The sequence below is a fragment of the Pterocles gutturalis genome, unplaced genomic scaffold, assembly GCF_000699245.1.
Source record: "Pterocles gutturalis isolate BGI_N339 unplaced genomic scaffold, ASM69924v1 scaffold5993, whole genome shotgun sequence".
In the NCBI taxonomy this organism is placed as follows: domain Eukaryota; kingdom Metazoa; phylum Chordata; class Aves; order Pterocliformes; family Pteroclidae; genus Pterocles; species Pterocles gutturalis.
The window spans coordinates 15,944-35,139 of NW_010120276.1; the positions used below are offsets into that span (position 1 = coordinate 15,944).

Below are 19,196 nucleotides of genomic sequence, written 5' to 3' on the forward strand. Positions count from 1 at the left end.
ATTTACAGCACCAGGAACCTAGTCAAGGAATGTGACTCAGAAACATTTCCTCACATTTAAAATGAACTCCCAAGTGCCTTACTCCAGGACAGAAGTTAAATGATAGTCTTATCCTCCTGTGAAATGCTTCCCTCTCCACATACTGGAAGGTGTGTACTGAAGTGCTGCTGTTGCAAAAATGCCCTGGGTATCAAAGCAACTGTGTCAAAAGCAAAGCAAAGTGTTGGTGCGTGTAGTTGACAAGATCTTACCACTGCTTCCCCCCCAGGTCATTGTAACTCATTCTGGTGAAGTAAAGCAGATAAATTGTATGAGTACAAACTGCAGATGGGGAAAACGCATAGGTTTCTTTCCCATTCCTTGAAGTGGATGTTTCTAAATCCAATTCCGCTGTTTCTAGTCTGGGGACAGGTGTTTAACATGGCTCCACAGGAACCAAGAATATTCTGGATGTGTTGGTATGCCTGCCTCAATCCTTTCTCTGTCAAGCAATAGTGAAGAATGTGTGGACGACAAATGAACAACTGCTTTTGTGAAGCTTAAGAAGGTGAAAGCACCAGAACCATCTCTGTTCAAGTGCTCTCCACTGAAAAGCTTGAAGTTTTTCAGAGCTTTCATTTGAAATAAATGCTTCATGTTAAGCTCTCTGAGGGTAGCAATTTCTGTTACCTACTCCCTCTGGTATTAACTGGCAGTGTAGCTCTAGTGCTTGCTTTCTGTTCTAGGAAGAAACTGTATTACTGCAAGCAACACAGCTCTTCCTTGACTACACAAAATCCTTCAACCCGTCTTCCTGGAGCTTTTTAATCACATACTGATCTCAGAGAGCAAGCATTACGCATTTTCAGGTTTGAAGAAACCAGAGAGGTCTCTGAGAAAATAGAGTGTACAGGGAGAGGTACAGCTGAACTTAGGCCACTGAGGGCAAAAAAATGGAGCCTCTTTCACAAAGGAACCTCCAACTACCTTGTCAGAGACCAGAACTCAGCTTACAGTTCTTTTGCAGTGTAGCCAGAGGAGCCACACAGCAACTCTACAAGGTTTAAAGAGCAGGTCTTAGCTGTGCCTGTTCACAGAGGTGCTCCTACCCCTACCTTGTCCCAGGAAGGCTTGGGAGAGGCAGGTGATGAAAAGTGGTGTTATTTCTTTTAGCATAATTTTTTCAGAATGTGTCAATATTAAAAAAGAAGACCATTAGAAAAGAGCCACATTTTTAATTTTTCAAAAGAAAACTGAATGAAATACATCTTCATTCCATAAATAATATTAGCAGCAAACCCTCCCATCATTCCAGGTGGTAAAAGGTTTACAGCACAACAAGTAATATATACTGTAAACACTGCGCATCTGTAAGCCTCTTCCTTACTGCGTCTATACAGTCTTTACCTCTTCACCTGCTTAAATGGGCTAGTGAACTAGAGTGAGAAGAGGCAAAAACTGTTCTCCAAAAGCCAATGTCTGATGTGCTGTAGTGGGGTAATTGCTTTGTCTGCAAATGCTGATTTCACTGGCTTTAAAAAAAAATAAACACCTTTTTTTTGTCCTAAAAAGAAGGAAACCTGAGCATTGACAAGTCTTTGCTTTGAGCCAAACCACATCCTTCAGTTAAAAAGTATTAAAAGCATAATACATCAGCTGCCACCACCACTTTGTTTTTCCTATTGATATGGCTTTGGCAGTTATGGACAGTTGGCTTACAGGTCCCTGCAATTGCTTAACTACATTTCTGGTTTGTGGCTCTTTATTCAAAGGGCTATGCAAGGTGTGTCACATATCCTGGCACTGGACGGATTAATCTGAGCAATTTGGAAAATAAGTATGCACAGTATGTGTGAAAAAATATCCTTGCCTCACATTTCCTTCTTAGCAAATCTTCACTTAAACGTGCATGATCCATTCTCATTCAGTGTTTTGGCTACAGAGTTTACTAAGCGGTGGTAGTGTGGAGACCAAAACAGAAGGAAAACTCCTCATTTGACATATATGCTGTTGACTGGGCAAACAAGGAAGAGGGTTTTTTTCCTTCTCCAGTCTTAACATCCAAGAAAATTTCCCTCTCTCTTCTCATTTGTGTCCAGAGAGGGCATCACCTGTTGAATAAACTCCATTGTTAATCCTACAGTCTTCAGTTCTCATAGAGTCTATTAATTCCTCCTCTGAATCTTCCTCCTCTTCCTCCTCTGGGGCTGACAGGCTGGATGTGGGGCCTTTACATATTTTTAAGTGGCGAGTGAGGTGATATTTGGTTAGATAAGCCTTGGAGCATTTTTCACAGACATAGTCTCTCTTTCCTTCATGTGAATTGAGATGCTTCTTCAGGTGATTTGTCCTCAGAAACAGCTTGTCACACTTGGGGCACTTGATCTGCCGTTCTCTGCAAGACATGAGAAAGTTACAGTTTGCTCCTGCCACAAGGCAGCTGGTACTGTATTAAACAGTGGCAAGATGGTGACAGAAAGAGTGAAAGGGTCAGTCTTACTCCTAAATCTTACTTTCAATATACTTGAAGGAGAAACAGACCAGATATAACAGCACTACTGCCGTATAAAGTGTAAATATTGCTCAGTTCTCTCTCACACAGTAGGTACCACAGCCTGTTCTGTCTGTCCCCTGCCCCAGCAGCATCAACAGGAGTCACGCTTTTTGGATTAACTGTTAGCTTGCAACTGTTTTTCTTTCCTGATGATAAATTAAAGAAGAAAGAATTCTACAAGGATTTTGTTTATTTTTTTCAGTAAGACCAAACTCTGGATAAGCTCCATGTTTTGGCAAGGGCAGAGATGTTGCCAAAGGGGAAAAAAAAAAAGCCTCCTTCCCAGCCTGCAGAAATGAGGGGAAAACAAACAAACCCAAACCCAACACAAAACAACAAACCAAAGCTGCTGTTAACCCTCAGTCTGTAAGACTGCAACAGTCAAATTCTGTAGATGACTGTGCAAAAAACCTCCCAGCTCCTAGCTCTGGCCGTAAAAACAAGCAGCAAAGCAAGTCTGTCTGTCTGCCTCTCTCTTGCTCGTGCTCGCTGCACTATGCTGTCTCCTAGGCAGCATGACAGAAGCGGCAATCGATTCAAGTGAGTACAAGAACCAGATTCTGAAAATGAAATAAGCAGAGGGACTAGCTTTAGGCAAGCAGCCTTGAAGGGAGGACCTTGGAGTGGGAGTAACTAAACAGAATGGAGAGATTCCCACAGCAAAAGGAAAGATCTGGCCTGGCGGAGAGATGAGGGGCTGGGAGAGACCTGTAGCTAACTGGAGGAGGACATGGGGGTGGATGGGGATCTGCCCTCCCCCTGGGCATCTCCCTGCAGGAGACCAAGTGCATGAATGAGATCTGGGGGAAGATAGCTGGAAACAGCTGCACCCCACCCCCTGGTGCAAACAGAGTGGGAGACTTCACTAACAAGCTACTAGGTAAGGAGAGCATTGAGGAGTTGTGGTCCTGTTGGGATGTGGAAACAGTTCTCAGCAGAGAGCTAAATGTAAATCAACTAACCCCCTCTCCAAAATGATGAATGCTCCACAGTGCCATTCAGAAGATAAGGTGCATGCCTGCAATTTACTGTGTCATTGAATACTGCAAACACTAGACTAGGACAACTTCAGGCAGTAACAAGGATTTTGTCCAGACAGACTTCTCTGTCACTTTAGAGGATGAACCTATACTCCTTAGGCCAAACTATTTGCAAAGTGGAGATTCTCTCCCAGGCTGTTCAGTTCATTATTTATTGCGCTGGCCAGTCCAACACATCTTGTGAGATCACTTACTGCGTGTGAGTGAGTACATGCTGCTTGAGGTCCTGCCTCCGCATGAATAGCTTTTCACAGTAATCGCACTTCAGATTCTTCTCCCCCGTGTGGATGACCATGTGCGATTCCAGGTGAGCCTTCTGGGTGAATGATTTGTCACAGAGGGTACAGCGATAATTCTTCTGACCTAGGATTACATATGTACACTCACAAATTGACAGTCAGTGTCCCAAGAAATACAGTAAGCCAACCGGCCTGACTACTTAGAAAAATAAAATAATTGTACCCTGAAGAAAGGCAGATTCTTTGTGAACAGGACCTGTTTCCTCCTGCAGCTCCTTCAGACTCAGCATAAAGGCCTACCTAGTTACAGTCTAGATTTAGCTATGCAAAAAATAGGCATCTGACTTCATAATTCCCAAAGCTTTTTATCCCCTACCCCATGCCCCTAAGCCAAAAAAACTCCACTTTGTGCTACTGTTCCAAACCACTAAGCCCTTCATGTGATGTACAGTTCTGCACTTTGTCCTTCTGAACACCATTGATTCCTCTTCCTCCAGCGCTTGCAGTCAGTCAGCGTCTCCTGTAAGACAGACTTTCTATTTCTTGTCTACACCAACTGTGCCTCCCTGTTCTGCATATCAAAACAACACAAGTAGACTTGTAGATTTTCCACCAAAGAGATTCAGACAAACACTTAACAAGACCAGGCTGATCCAAGATGAATTCTTGAGTAAAAATATGGTAGCATCCTTTTTAACAGTAGCAATGGTAGCCATCTAGTTACCGTATATTATTAGTTCATCCCCATCTCCGCTAATTTCCCACAGGAACTGTATCTGATGCCTTACTGGAGCCCAACTACATTTGATGCGCTACATTGCTTTTGTCTAGAAAAACAGTTTCTCTTCTCTAACAAACACACAGGTACAAACCTCACTGTCTCTTTGGTAACTTGTATTGTTTTATCCCATTTTCCCACATATCTGTAGTTCTTGCATTATTCTTTGCCAGAAATAGTTCAAAACCTCTGCAGAACACTGAATTCAGACTAAGTTTGAATACCACTTGAATCCATATCCCACTGAGTATTCTGCGGTTGTGTATACCACATTTGTACTCAAGCAGTTTAATAAAACTCACTACCAAGCCTACAGCTTCTTATGCTTCACTCAACTGCACTGAACTCCCAATTTTAGTCCCCTTCCAGCTTTGTGATTTGTATTCCTTGGTTCCCAACAGCTATTTCAACCTTCCTGAAAAAAAACCAAACAAAAAAAACAACAACAAAAAAAACCCAACCCAAAATGCAAAAATATACACTGTCTTCCTGGACTGGACTTGACCTTCACCCTCTCTCCTGTCCTCACTCTCTGTTAAATCCATGGCTTTTCTTACTCCCTCTCTTCTTACACAGCTGAAAAATCTTTCATTATTTTGTTTTCCTCTGTTAGCTCTCATTCACTGATGTTCAGGCAATTCTTCCTTTATCTCCAAAACCTCTAGTGATAGCCAAATGCCCACAGAAGTCATAGCATGTTCAGACTTAAGTTTGGATAAGTGACAGAGTTGAGCCTTATCCACATCAGTCTGACCCCACAGTCACCAATTTCAGTCTTGTGCCATTTGCTTAAGATGAAAAACTATTCAAGTAAGAAAGAGGGGAAAGATCTCAGCCATGTATTTAAGTGGACAACTGTCCACATTACAAGCTCTCACATCGAGTTGGCTTTTTCTCAAGAGCAGAAGAAAACCCTTGTTTTATCATAGCTGCCAGCACTGATCTGCTGGGTTTCTGTCTCCCAGACAAAGATTGACACTTCTTCCCAACTGTAACCAACTTCAACTCATCAAATGCTCTTTTAGTCACAGCACAATCAGTCAGAACACAGGTCTACATACTGTTCTATAAGCACCCGCACCACTGAACCCAGCGCAGTCCTATCTCATGCCAACCAGCGCTCTTTCAGGCAGTGCCCAGGCATTAGTTGAGGTCAGCACAGTGATCTCACTTGAACCGGAGATCATTCCTATAGACAGTCGGGATGCTGCCATTCTTAGAAAGGCAGGTCGAGGGAAGTGATCTTACCCCTTTACTTCGCTCTGGTGAGACCCCACCTGGAGTACTGCATCCAGTTCTGGGGTCCGCAGAACAAGAAAAGAACAAGAAAGACATGGACCTGTTGGAGTGGGTCCAGAGGTAGGCCATGAAAACAATCAGAGGGCTGGAGTGCTTCTCCTGTGAGGACAGGCTGAGAGAGTTGGGATTGTTCAGCCTGGAGAAGAGAAGGCTCCAGGGGGACCTTACTGCAGCCTTTTAATACTTAAAGGGGGCTTATAAGAAAGATGGGAGACTGTTTACCAAGGCCTGCAGTGACAGGACAAGGGGCAATGGTTTTAAAATGAAAGAGGGTAGATTTAAACTGGACATAAAGAATTTTTTTTTTTTTACCAGGGTGGTGAGACACAGGAACAGGTTGCCAGAGAAGTGGTGATGCCCCACCACTGGAAGTGTTCAAGGTCAGGTTGGATGGGCCTTTGAGTGACCTGATTTAGTGAAATATGTCCTCGCCTACAGCAGGGGGGGTGGAATAGATGACTTTTAAAGGTCCCTTCCAACCCAAAACATTCTGTGTTTCTAAGAGCTTAGATTTACGGACACAAGCTATGTCCTGCCAACCACCCAAGGGATCAGAGAGAACAGGTCCTGCCCCATTCTTAGGACAGGCATCTCTGTATAATAAAGTCCCCAACCCTTACCTGTGTGTATCTTGAGGTGTGTCCGTAAGTTGCTGGGATCACTGAAAGCTTTGCTACAGAAATTGCACTTGTGCGGCTTCATGCCCATGTGCCCCATGAAGTGGACGTGGAGCTTGGAAGGGGAGATGAAAGCCTGGGGACACATGGAGCATTTCCACTTCCTTTCCTTGCCGTGGCCTGGCCCATGGCTGCTGCTGTGCCCCTGGCTGGGGAGGTGGCTGTGAATATGGCTGCTCAAGTGGGCCTTGAAGTCCGCATAGGAAACGCATTCCTTTCCACAGTGGCAGATGTGCACATCCGGATGTTCAGGGACACCTTTGGGGACAAAAGCATCACTTTTAATGAGGCACAGCAAGGCCTTACAGAGCATGAGCGTGATTGATGTTAACACTCTGTCTGTGGCAGCAAAGCCAGCTGCAGGCATTTTCAGCCCAGCTCCTTTCAGCTCCGGTGCTTACTTTTTAGCTCTTCTAGGTAGGCTATTTCAAATGTTTTGGGGGGCACAAACTTTGGAATGGTTTTGAGCATCGCTCCATCAAACAGATTATCACAGCCAAAGGTGAGGGAGTGTAGGAACATCTTCAGCTAGCAAAACTCCCTTAGCACTAGATGGATGACCAGAAGAAAAACAATCCATTTCTTTAAAACGGCAATCTTTTACTTCTGATCAGTAGAAATAGATAGTGAAATGTTTATTTTAAATGATGGTACTCCTGTAGTCATGAAAGGTAAAAGGAAACTATGGCATGCACCACTAGGAACTGAGAAGGAACATAATGCACTGCCCAAGTCACAGCACCCAGAGATGGCACTAAAAGGAAATTCAAGCTGAGCGCTCTCTGTGAAACCAATGACAATGAGCACTTACTTACCAAGCTGTTGTGCATAGTCCCGACTGTAATAGAAGAGAAGCTCATGTTCAGGTGGGATGTCCCGAGAGGTGCAAAAGTAAATTTTTCCATCATGGGGATAAGCTACCAGGTTCTGCTCTTCCTGGTTCCTATAGCAATAATGAGAGTTATGAAAAAAAACCCTCCAGAAATAATGACTTTTTGAGAGATTTTAAAAAAAAAGGAAACTCCTATAAATAAGTAATGAGGGAACTGCAATGCTTGTCAGCACATTATAAAAAAAACCATGTCTGTCACTTCTGCCCTTCTTTATTAAAGGAAAGGAAAGCTAGACCTTGAGAGCAAATCTGCTCTACCACGAGACATTTTTCACACCACTGCAATATCTTGCTGAGAAAATTACTACTAGACACTGGAGTGGGCTGAGAGAGGAGAGTTTATGATCTCTTAAGAAACTACAAAAATATATATATTTCTCATATTAACCCCTTAAGAACACAAGGGAGATATAAATATCAGTAAAGTATGAAAGCAAAATTATCTTCAAAAATAACTCTTGAAAAACATTTCCAAGATGTGGTAATTCATCTTCTGAAGCTGTATCTTGCATATGTTTGTTCCCAGTACCTGAAACCAGCAAAAGCTCTTCCCCACTGCAGTGGGAGATCCATCACTAACTTCTTAACTCCTGCATATGGGAGCAATGAAACAAATTGCAGGGGAAACCTACTTTGTGCCACAGAGCAATAGGAGAGGTTCACCCTTCTCAGTGAACCACGTATGGAGCAATACTGAAGCCAGTCTGGATAGTTTTCATCACAGGCTCCAGAAAGACTGAAAAGGACAGCCCTTGGGAGCTGTAAGAGCTTGGAATTTGGCCAAAAGAACTCAGAGACACTTTGCTAATAAAGTATTAAAATAAAAAAGACAATCAATGTCATCTTCACAGATATATCCAAAAGGAATGGGACAGAGGGAAGGCAATAACAAGCTAATACACAGTAAGCTAATACAAAAAGAACCTGATTTAAAGCTTTAGAACAAGGGAAACAAATATGTTATGTGGGCAGGTTTGGGGCTCTTTTACTACAGCATGCATACTGGTTCCCCCCTAACATTCTCCACTGCGTGCTCTGCTTCATTCTCCCCACCAGTCCAAGATGCCTAGATAACCACTGAAGGTCCCTGGATCCTGAGCTCATTACCCACCTGGGCAGTCAATGCAGCACTGCACATTCTCCTGCACAGCCTGCTATGAGCCTGCAGCTCAGGCTCCAGGCTACTTACTAGCACAATACAGGTGGCTCTCACCTGGCTTTGCGTACAAACATCATCCAGTTACATTCATTTTCATCAGTTGTAATGATGCAGAACTCCAGGACACCATTGTGATAGATCTGCCAGGAAAAACAAATGCAATCTTAGGACAAAACACAGCAACAAATGCAGTGAAAGCCAGCTTCTCTCTTTAGGAGAGAATGTGTTTACCTACAACAAGCCAGGAGGTCTCCATTGCCATTGCCAACACCACAGCCCTGTTCTTACTCTTTACTTTCCCCTTCACACAGGAATTTTGACCTCTCTGCTACCCAGGAGGCTCGAAAAACTATGAGCATCTTTCCCACACAGAACCTTTAGCTCCCAGCAGAAATGCATTTAGCTGCTTTTCTTACAAGCCAAGTCTTGTGAATAATAATATCTGGGCAAACAGTACATGTTTTATATATATAGATCAATTTTACATTCTCAATATGAGGTGAAAAAGAAAGCTTTAAAGCAACTTTCCTACAACAAATCATTCATCAGTTGGGGGAATTTTCAATAAACAATGATACAAAACAAACAAACAAGTGCTGCCTCCTAATTCATCTACAATCTCTGCTGCACCTCTGCACAAATACTGGAAACTACACATAACCCTTTAAAATACAAGGCATTAAAGCAGTTTGTTGTACTTTAGGATTGATTACCAGCATATTGCATTGTATACAGCTCTGCTATGCTGATACTAAGTATTAAACAAACTGCATTAATTTTGATTTTTGGCAAGGATGATAATGATAAAGCTGCTGTGTCATGTGGTGACTTTCACCAGATAAAGGCATGACTGCAGACTGTGAGCCGTAACATCCACCGACCTTCCAGATGTGACTAGCTGCTTTGTCTGTCCAGTCAGCTACCTCCAGAGAATGGCTCTGATGCCCAATCAAAGGTCCAAAACAAGTCCTTACAGGAATGGTTTCTCGTGTCCACACACCTATCAGTAGAAGATGAAATCTGCAGAAATCAATTATTCAAACAACTAATCATGCATAACACAGAGGTGGGAGGTTTATGAGATAATGCTCCAGGGATAATATCTAGGCATAAGATCATCAAAGCTTCTACTTCACATGTAAAACACACCTAAGCCAGAGACAAGAACCACCACCACCACATGACACTATTGGGAGCCGCTTTGTTGTAGTTACAAATATTTATTTTGTTTGTCAAAAGCAAGTAATTTACTTTTCAGTAAGCTATAAAACTAAGATCCTAGCCACTTGTACCAATTAAAGTTTTCATGGCACTTTCTGCAGAAGCAGAAAATACTAGTTTCAGTAACTACATTTCGCCTACCTAATCCCCAGGAATTTCCAGAATTGTTGCTGGGCATTGTTAAGCAGCTTCTGCATTTCTCCCCAGAGGCAGCTGTATTTCTGTCATGGGCAGAGGGAATCCTGCGTGTATATTATTTATTATTAAACATTTATATATATATAGGTCTACATGAATACACTGAATAGCTTTTAGGATAAACTGCAAACTAGTGCAGCTCGAAAAGATGTAATCTACTCTCAACAAGCAGCACCACTAAGCAAGCCAATAATCACATTCTTCTCTAGCCTTCAGATCCTTAGGGTATTGCACTGTACTCTTCGATTTCCAGGTGACAATGGCGTGAAATACAGTAACAAGGTCCAGATCCAATGACAAGGTCACAGTCTACATGCCAAATGTAAATGAGGGGGGGGGAAAAAAAGAGGCACTCATGATCAATACTCCAATGAGACCATCTAGAAGACCCACAGGTAGCAAACCAAGCTAATGAACAAGCGATAGAAATCTCCACTATTTCTAATAGTTATCGTCTCCCAAACTGCAATTTCTGTAATGTTTTCTTATCAAAGCTGTGCCTGGGCTGTTTAACACACGATAAAAATAAACACCATACCTTGCTTGTGCTTGACCTTATGAAGTGTTTCAGTAATGCTCTGTGGCAGCACCCCAAGAGCCTAGCTGAAGTCTAAGCAGTAACCAGACAACAAGAAGCTCTTGTACAAGGAAAGTCAGGGTGATTACCGAAGAGGGAACCATCTCTCTATTGCAGTGCTTCTTTCCCACAATAAAATCCCTACAGTTTGGGATTTCAGGCAGCGAGTGTATTTTAAACTGCTGCATAGAAATATACAGTAGTCCGAATCTTACCCGCTTCAGCTCCCATGATAGACTGACGGAGGACAAGTTGCTTAGGGAGAGAAAGCCTGGCTCGGCTCTCTATCGGGGTGTCAGGGACAAAGGTGACAGGCCCGTGATCTGGGCAGTCCGATGGATATGCCTTGTCACACAGTGTGCACCCTGCAGAGAAGGGAAGAGACAACAGGGATTAAAAAGATGCAACAGCCCCCCACAGTGCAATCAGCTCCCTACCAATATGCTTTGGCTCAGCTCCTGCCAAAGGCTGCTTCTATCCGGTTTAATGCATCTGCTTTACTAACTTCTGCTGAGAAGAATATAAACCATATTATTACAGTCAGATGGACACCAATGTACATGTCACTGTTCCTATCCAATTCAGACCAAACATGAGAATTTCCACCTGCCTTCATGAAGGTAAACTAATTGTCTAGACTCTAGACTATCCCTGTGTGGGCAATCTAGCACTTGGACAGAGTCCACTCTTCATCAAAACTACTGCAAAATGGATGGTAGTCTCCCCAGAGCTGCCAGTAATGCTGAAGATAGAAGAGCCATTTTCTCTCTTATCACAAGTGAAATTACCTTTATTGGCAAAAAAATCCAAGCCATACCAAACCAAAAACTTTCTAACCAGTTGTGGTTTTGGAATTAACCAGGAACGCAGAAGTTCTCTTGCACGTTGAACCTCAACGATATCCATGCAAAGGGACAGTAAGGTCTTCTTGCTAAAATTTTTCTATTTTGAACTCACAAGTCCACTTATCTCCATTTAAATTCAGATGATGTGCAAACTGTCACAGCAGCAAAAACCTGACCCTCACTGCTGCTTTTGAAGGACCCACTGCAATAAACTCATACAGTACACCTCTATGGGATGCCACTGAATGGAACAAAAACAAAAGCCCAAGAAGAATTAGTAGCTTCACTTTCCTAATCTGTCATTCAGCATAAGTACTGCTGAAAAATAAACCACTGAAAGTCTTCAGTCTAGTAAACTTGGGGAAAAGTAGAGCATAAAATGCTCTCATCTAGAAAAAGTATGTCATTTTATTTTCTATTAATGGAGCAACCAACACTTAACTCAGCAACCACCCTCCCGATAAATCATTGTTCTTCTAAAGAAAGATGCTCAGCTAATTAAGCAGGATCTCCACAAAGACCTTCTTTGGCCTCTTGATGGCCCAACTCCAGTATAAAAGACCTACTGCAGGCCTCCTTTCAGCAGGCATAAACAGCAGCTCCATTACTGCTTGTTTAAAGAGACTTCTGGGATACTCCCTTCATACCTCAGGGTATCAGAATCTGACCCCATACAAAGTACAGTTTAAGCAACTACACAATTACAGACAGGAAAGTACTCAGAAAATTATTATTAGGTAGAGCCTATATAAGCACTGCTTCATGAGTACAGATGACATGTACGAGTACAGCAATGACAACAACCAGATCTGAGTAATGAGAAACACTATTTAGAACAGTTGATTTTAAGCATTGCCTAGCACACGCTTCTAGAGGTCTGTGGACTAACCCTGAAGAGAGGCAAAGAGGAAGAAAAGCAAGTTCTAGGCATGTGACACTTCCACTTGGAAAGGTTTAGGGATTCATACATTTTTAAGAAGTTGAAAAAAAAAAAATCATGCATTCTACAGGAAGTGAAATACACAATTTCCTTTCCATTTCTGTCCTTGCCAAATAATGAAAAAAAAAATCACAATGATTACTTCTTTGATTTGGGTACCCAGAACTGCAAGCAAAGATGACCAAAAAAAGGGGTATTTAAAAGTCTCACAAACATTTAGCAACATGTAAAGGGCACTTTTTTCTTCCATCTTAGGAACAGTGTAAAAGGTTTACTGAAAAAGGTCCTGACTCCTGCCTTCTCAGTGAGGAAAAACCACCAAGAGGCCCTAAAACAGATCCCCCTCCCTGCTGTCACCTGTCTGGGCATAAATTCATGTTTTATTCAGGAGAAGTTTAAAAACAACAACAAAAAGTTAAAATTTAAACCTTCTCAAGTCAAAGATCTATTTTGGAAATAACATAAAAGCACTAGGCAAGCAATAGCTGTTATCCTACCAATGAAGGGCATCAGCTGGGAAAAAGCTTAGGACTATTTTAAGCATAGTGACAATAAGCTGGCACATCACATCTCACTTGGGTGAATAAGAGAAGTGATTTCACCTCAAGCATGTTGGATATCATAGTATTTAGATCATTATCTGTTCAACATGCAACAGATGCTTGTAAGAACTTCTGAGTGCATCAGCTGTAAACCTCTTCTAGGAGTTATTAAATTCATCATAGTTCTACACCAACTAATTTTAAGTTTATATTTTATCCCCCAGAATAAAAGTTTTTATTAAAATGTCTGACTAGACACTTTGCACTAAACTGCACCTCTCCCATTGCTATCCAAGACACTATTTCTTTTAATTTCTTAAAAAATGTTCCGCAGTCAAAGACTGTCATAATCGTCTGGCAGTTGTAGGGCCAGACTGCATGCGAGAGCAGCACTCAGCAATGCTACCACAACTAATAAAACTGAATATAAATGCTGGCCTTACTCTTCAGTGGCAGGAAGCCAGACATGCTGCGGGTTGAAGTTCAAATCTCTGTACCAACAAACAAGAACTTCACAGTTCTCAAACACCCCTCCTTGAATGATGACAGGATTGAGAACGTGCAATGTCCAGTGCTCCTCTCCTCCTACAAGATCAACTAACCTCTGGACTGAAGTCCTTTGATGAGAATAATTAGAAATACTAAAAACTTCCCTCCTTCTCTGGTCTTTTTTCCAGCAGATTCAGTTAAGAACAACATTTTCATTATGACTGTTTATGGTTTAATAAAAATGTTGCAAAATCACATGTCATACTCAACAATTATACCCACTTGATTAAATGTATGGCTTGTGGTGGTGTTTGTTGTTTTTTTGTTAACAGAGCAAGAATTATTTATGATGTGACTTTAAAAAACGGAAGTCTCATTGCAAAGGATAATACCAGCATATCCACAAAAGGCAACAGGTTCATAAAGAACTCAGCTTCCAGCCTCAAGGTAACATGGGAGATTGATACAAAGAGAACGACACTAAAACATCATATTATGTCTACTTCCAGCTAGCATCGTTTCAGCCAGGTTAATCTACCAATGCAGATGTTCCAGCTTTCATGGACTTGTTAAATAAGTTTCTTTCATCAGAAATCTGTAAGACTAGCAACAAGAGTCCTGTCATCCCACCAGACAGCAGCTACATAGCAAACCCCATGCCAAGAAAGCAGGAAATGCCCACTCACATATGGTAAACAAGGTTGCCATATTCTCCTTGTTCGAATTGGAGTCTTCCATTTGCAGAGAGGATGGTACGAAGGCAAGATTGTCTGCAGACACATCCACGTGACTTGGCCCCATGGCTACTTCCTGATTTATGGAAGACACTGCCACTGGCTCGAGGCTGAGGCCCACTTCATGCAAGGCTACCGAGTCCAGGGAAGCTAGGTTGTGTGAGGTAGGGAGCGCCACACTCACAGAGTTGGTGCTCATGGCCACAGTATGAATGGAGTCATTTAGTGTGCTCTCCGATATTCCTGTTACCCGCCCACCGATGTGGTCGGGCTCCATGACGACAGGGAGTTCCAAAGTGCTACTGTGAATGGGAATGACACCGCCGTGTCCCACAGCGTCCGATGCCAGGTTACTCCCCACTGTGTCTACAGCTAAAGGTTCGTGGCTCTGGGAGCCATTTGGGATCTGTGAATGATCCCCAGCTACACCATCCATTGTAAGCTCCTCTGTCATCCCATCAGTAGAGATGGGGCTGGTTACCCTCGAAACGCTCTCCATAGTGATTGTAGTATCCAGCGCTACCTCATGGCTGTCACTGGGATGCAGATTTGGAGCACCATGCGTGTTCACTGTGCGAGAGTCCATGGAGACAATCCCTGGTTCCAGCCCCACGGTTCCAGTGGGCTGGTAGGGATCTAGGGCTGAGGGATTGGTGGAGACTGACAATGCCGGATTGCTATCAACATTTATAGTGTTGGGATGGATGTACTGAGGTGGAGGTCTGTCAGCCAAGTAAGATAAGATACCTGATAGAATGAGAGGGGCAAAGAGAAGAGAGTGAGATGACATCAGTTTTCAAACCTTGAACAAAAGTACTCCATCACTGAAGCACAGTACATTAAGACCTAGATCCCTGAAGACATGTTCTTTACGTTACATCCAATTAAAAACCACTAATTCTAAAACATGGCTCACAAACATATGCCAACCCAAAACTCTTGTTAAAGTATCATTTGACAACAAATACAGAGCTTCCACCCAACACACCAAGTCTCTAGTTATTTGTCAAACTCTAAACAGACAAGTTTCTGGCAGCATCTAACTTAGGCTCCTCAGGACGCAGGCTGAATCAGAAAGAGGTTCTTCACATTTTAGGCGTAATTTTTCATTCTCAAGAAATGGCTCACAGAGGATGAAGGATCGCTAGTGGAATCTAACATTTGGTAATCCCTCATTCATCTTTGCTAGGAGAAGTAGAAAGAGTTCTCCAGGATACATCCTTTTTGCTTCGGTCTTTTAACAGTGACTACTTCCATCCTCTAAATGACACAACTGTCGATCTTGGAGACCATCAACGGCAATTCTGAAGGACTAAGATAAGGTCTCTCCAAGGGGAGTCATCTGCTCTCCTTCCTTAGATGAAAAGTATGTTGTTTCTTCTAAAACAATACCCCAGTTAAATTTAAATCAGAAAATCCAACATCTTTTCTAGTAGTTCTGGAAAGACCCTCAGTGTCAAACAACTTTGAAACTTCAGATACAAAGAAACACTAACCTGTATTTACATACTAACAACTTCTCTTGTTGGACAAAGCCAAAAAAAAATATTTGGAGGAAATACATCAGCACATTCAAGTAAACAGTACTTCTAGCAGAGACAGAGAGAGATTTTGCAGATTCTGCAAGATCTGTGTCAGCATGTCTCTTTTTGGTCTTGAACCCTATAAGCCATTTGTTCTGTACAAGTTTTCCATTTGAACATGTCCATTATTACAACCATGCAAGCATGGATACTCTTTCTGCAGCATAACCCCATTAAAAACAGTTAAGCCAAGAAATGGACAGTTTAATTAAATCAGCTGCATCAAGTCTTTCTGCATGCTATGCTGCCCTGTGGCTTGAACAAGGAGGATCCTTGAAGGCAGTAAGATGACTGACAGAAGAGTCCTATGAAACACCCGGCTAAACATCAAGCAGACTAGAAAGAAAAAAATACATTTCTGCATAAATTATTCCAGCTCAGAAGAACAGCAAATACCTTTAGTGCTCAAATGTACTGTCTCCTCCTCTACTCTTTGCCCACAAAATGGACACACATGTAATGCCGTAGGAAAGGTTACTCCTAAGCAGCTGGCAAGGTCAACAACTAGTCATCAGGTAGCTGATGAGGTCTGGGCTGCTGTATCTCTCTTCCTAACCTAGGCTGAACCAACAACACTCACTGGGTGACCTTGAAGAAGTTTATCTACCTGCTTCCACCCTGTAAATCTTAGCTACAAAACAAAACAAGGACTACATTTAAAGTTCAAATTTCTGCCTCTTCATATATTAACATGTAAAATTCTACATTTATACTCTAAAACACATTCAAGAGAGCAATCTAGACAAAAGTCAGTATGTAAGGCCTTTGGAAACCAACCTTCAACTGAAAAATGAAGAAAACCTATGCCATGGGCTAAAGGGGTGGGAAAGAGCCCAAACTCCTCAGCTGATAGCCTGCTCTTTTTGAGCTTTGAACTACTGTAATCTACCATCACGCACATACTAAGTACTCTGTACTGTACTTTCTGCTACAGCAGAAAAAAAAAAAAAAAAGAAAAAAAAGCAGTTTTCAAACTAAAGCAATTTAAGATAGAAAGCAGGCATCCTTTGCTTTCTGTTAATCTTAAAGACAAAGCAGCAGGAGGAGTGACCAGAGGTTTGGTGTAAGTAGCAAATACCCTGCAATTCTCTTCACATACATACACAGAAACAGAGACCTGAAAATAAAGGTGTATAGATGACACAACAGACTCTAGACAAACTCCAGGAATTTACAACTCTGCACAATAGTCAGTGTTGCCTGCTTCAGAACAGAAACAGGTGTCTCTTAAAACAATTTCTCTCTCTGTTCCCATCCATCAGCACCAGACCACTTACCAGGTAGAATGTGTCTGAAATAGCTGCTCTCCAGGTGAGGGTATGGTGGCGGAGGTAGGGTGTAGTTTCTCTCTGGTATACCACACATCACTCCTCGATCCCCAATACCCATTGGGAGCATCAGAGACAGAGCAGAGGGCAAGGAACTCAAGGAGGGGCCCAAGTTTGGAATTGCAACAGGCAAGCCTGCGAAAGAAAAAGCCCCTTTAAATTCAATGGAACTACTTGAACTTATGAATACACAAGCTAACAAAGAGGTTACTAATTCCTTATGGAAGCAGAGTATGGTACTGTCAAAGTAAGGTGACAGGCTTCAAAGAAAGGATCACAGTTAACACAGCACTGAGAGGTGTGTCTGAATGTGGCTAGATCTTTTTTGGATACACTACATAGGGCCTGCTTCTTTGCAATTGTAATGGACTTTTTTCTGTGTAGTCCCCTGAAAAAAAAAGATCTAGGAAAACAGTTTTGCTTTACAGGTCAAAAATCATTACTTTCACCTGAGTGAAGACAGACATAGATGGAGACAGATTTGCAGCTACAGTTCATATTTCAAAGGATTCTGCTACCGCCCACCCAGCCATAGTGCAAACCACCCCATTAGTACAAAATGAGACTCCCATTAAGGCATAAGCCTGGTAAGCACACATCCGTTTTGTTTTGCCCACATAAGCAATGGTTTATGGTCTGCCCTTTCCCCATTCCACATCACCTCATTACCTGCTAAAGACACGCCTTGCTATCAGAGCAAGCACTGCTACCCAGTTATGAACATTCCCGTGACAGTATAACACAGAGCATGAGCTACAATGCCGTTGCGAGAGCTTTCCCCATTACCTGGTGCTGGTATGGCGTTGTGAGTGGGTGATGCTGCCAATCCCAAGTGACTCCCTGAGACTGGCAGGGCATTGCTCACAGAGGATGAGGTCAGCTGGTCCATCCCCACAGGACTCAAGTTCATTTCATTCATTCTGGGGAGCAGGGAACACAGAGGGCAGGGGAAAAAGAAAGAGAAACAGAAGCAAGAGTATTCCTGATTACTGACTGTACTGTGGTGAGGAAGGGCTGAGCAAACAAAGTCAAAATCAGATATTGACACGTAAAAACTCTGCCTTAGAAAGCTACGCATAAAGCACAACAACTCACACTGCGATCACATAATGATCAATACATATTGATCATATTAGATAGCAATAACTAGGATTAAAAAGACAGTCTAAAAAGACAAAACAGACCATAGCTTTTTCCTCACCATCCAGAAAACAAAGCCTCGTTCCGTGTAGTCAAAGACACTGTGATTAAAGTATTGTGAACACAGATCAATTTGCAAGCCAAATGTCACGATTACTCAGACAATGGCATCTGATTTATATTTCATGACTTCTGGACACAACATTCATGTTCAAAAAACATCAGGGCAGAGGAGAAGGAAAGATCAGGTAAAACTGGTAATGGACGCAAAACCTCTTAATCCACCATCTGTTTAGACCAGGCCAACAGTGACAAGAGTCACCTCTGCAGAACAGCCACTTTACAGAGTTTTAACAGGCTGCCTCAGTCTGGTTCTGCAGACATGGCACATGATCCTATCACATTAAAAACTAGCACCATGGATGATATGTTATTTCAGAGCGATCAACCAGTGGCTCTTCACTGCCGGCACCTCTCAAGCTATTCAAGTGGGAGCACACCACATGAGTGGCTGTAAAACTGCAGAAACCATCGGGCTGCCCAACAACCCAAATCCCTACCTTTGCTCAGGGCACATCCATCCTCTGGGGTCTAAAGCTGCACATACAGCCTGAACCGCTCCACAGTGATGGGGACAGCAAGGAGAGACGTACACCTCCCAACTGTCAACAACTCTGCAAGTGTCTGGCCTTAGCTCTGCCCATCCTGGCACTCCTGCCCACACACTGGCTCTCATCAGTGGTTCATAAGGCCTGAAAGACCGTCTGCCCCCACAGTGGTCACAACCCCAGCAACAGGACCAAACCGCCTTCACGCTGACCCGAGCCTCTCACATGCCCTTTGCAAGCAGCAGGCCCAAGCTTTGCTGTACCGACGGAGACCTGGAGCTTGGATTGGCACTCCGGTAAGAAAGGTACGGCTCACCCTGAATAAAACGGCCAAATACACCCAACTCACGCAAGTTACCCCGACGGTCAGAGCC

General features: G+C 42.7%; 1 protein-coding gene across 1 annotated transcript; it reads right to left on the reverse strand.

The window, feature by feature from the left end:
- Positions 1-1,674: 1,674 nt before the first annotated feature.
- PRDM4 (PR domain containing 4) lies at positions 1,675-17,993 on the reverse strand. The gene is made up of 10 exons (XM_010076833.1): positions 17,861-17,993; positions 17,024-17,209; positions 14,116-14,910; positions 10,829-10,978; positions 9,499-9,617; positions 8,672-8,757; positions 7,382-7,509; positions 6,510-6,824; positions 3,768-3,936; positions 1,675-2,374 (listed from the first exon to the last, which is right to left on the reverse strand). Exons 1-10 carry the CDS (start codon positions 17,991-17,993, stop codon positions 2,065-2,067), a joined length of 2,391 nt encoding a protein of 796 aa, XP_010075135.1. The 3' UTR covers positions 1,675-2,064.
- Positions 17,994-19,196: the final 1,203 nt, after the last annotated feature.

Excerpts from the sequence above, each read along its gene's own strand:
- PRDM4 (XM_010076833.1), bottom strand. The coding sequence starts at position 17,993 with ATGAATGAAATGAACTTGAGTCCTGTGGGGATGGACCAGCTGACCTCA. Across the intron at positions 17,210-17,860 it reads CAACGCCATACCAGCACCAG|GCTTGCCTGTTGCAATTCCA; the intron begins GTAATGGGGAAA and ends TTTCTTTCGCAG. Across the intron at positions 7,510-8,671 it reads ATGTTTGTACGCAAAGCCAG|GAACCAGGAAGAGCAGAACC; the intron begins GTGAGAGCCACC and ends TTATTGCTATAG.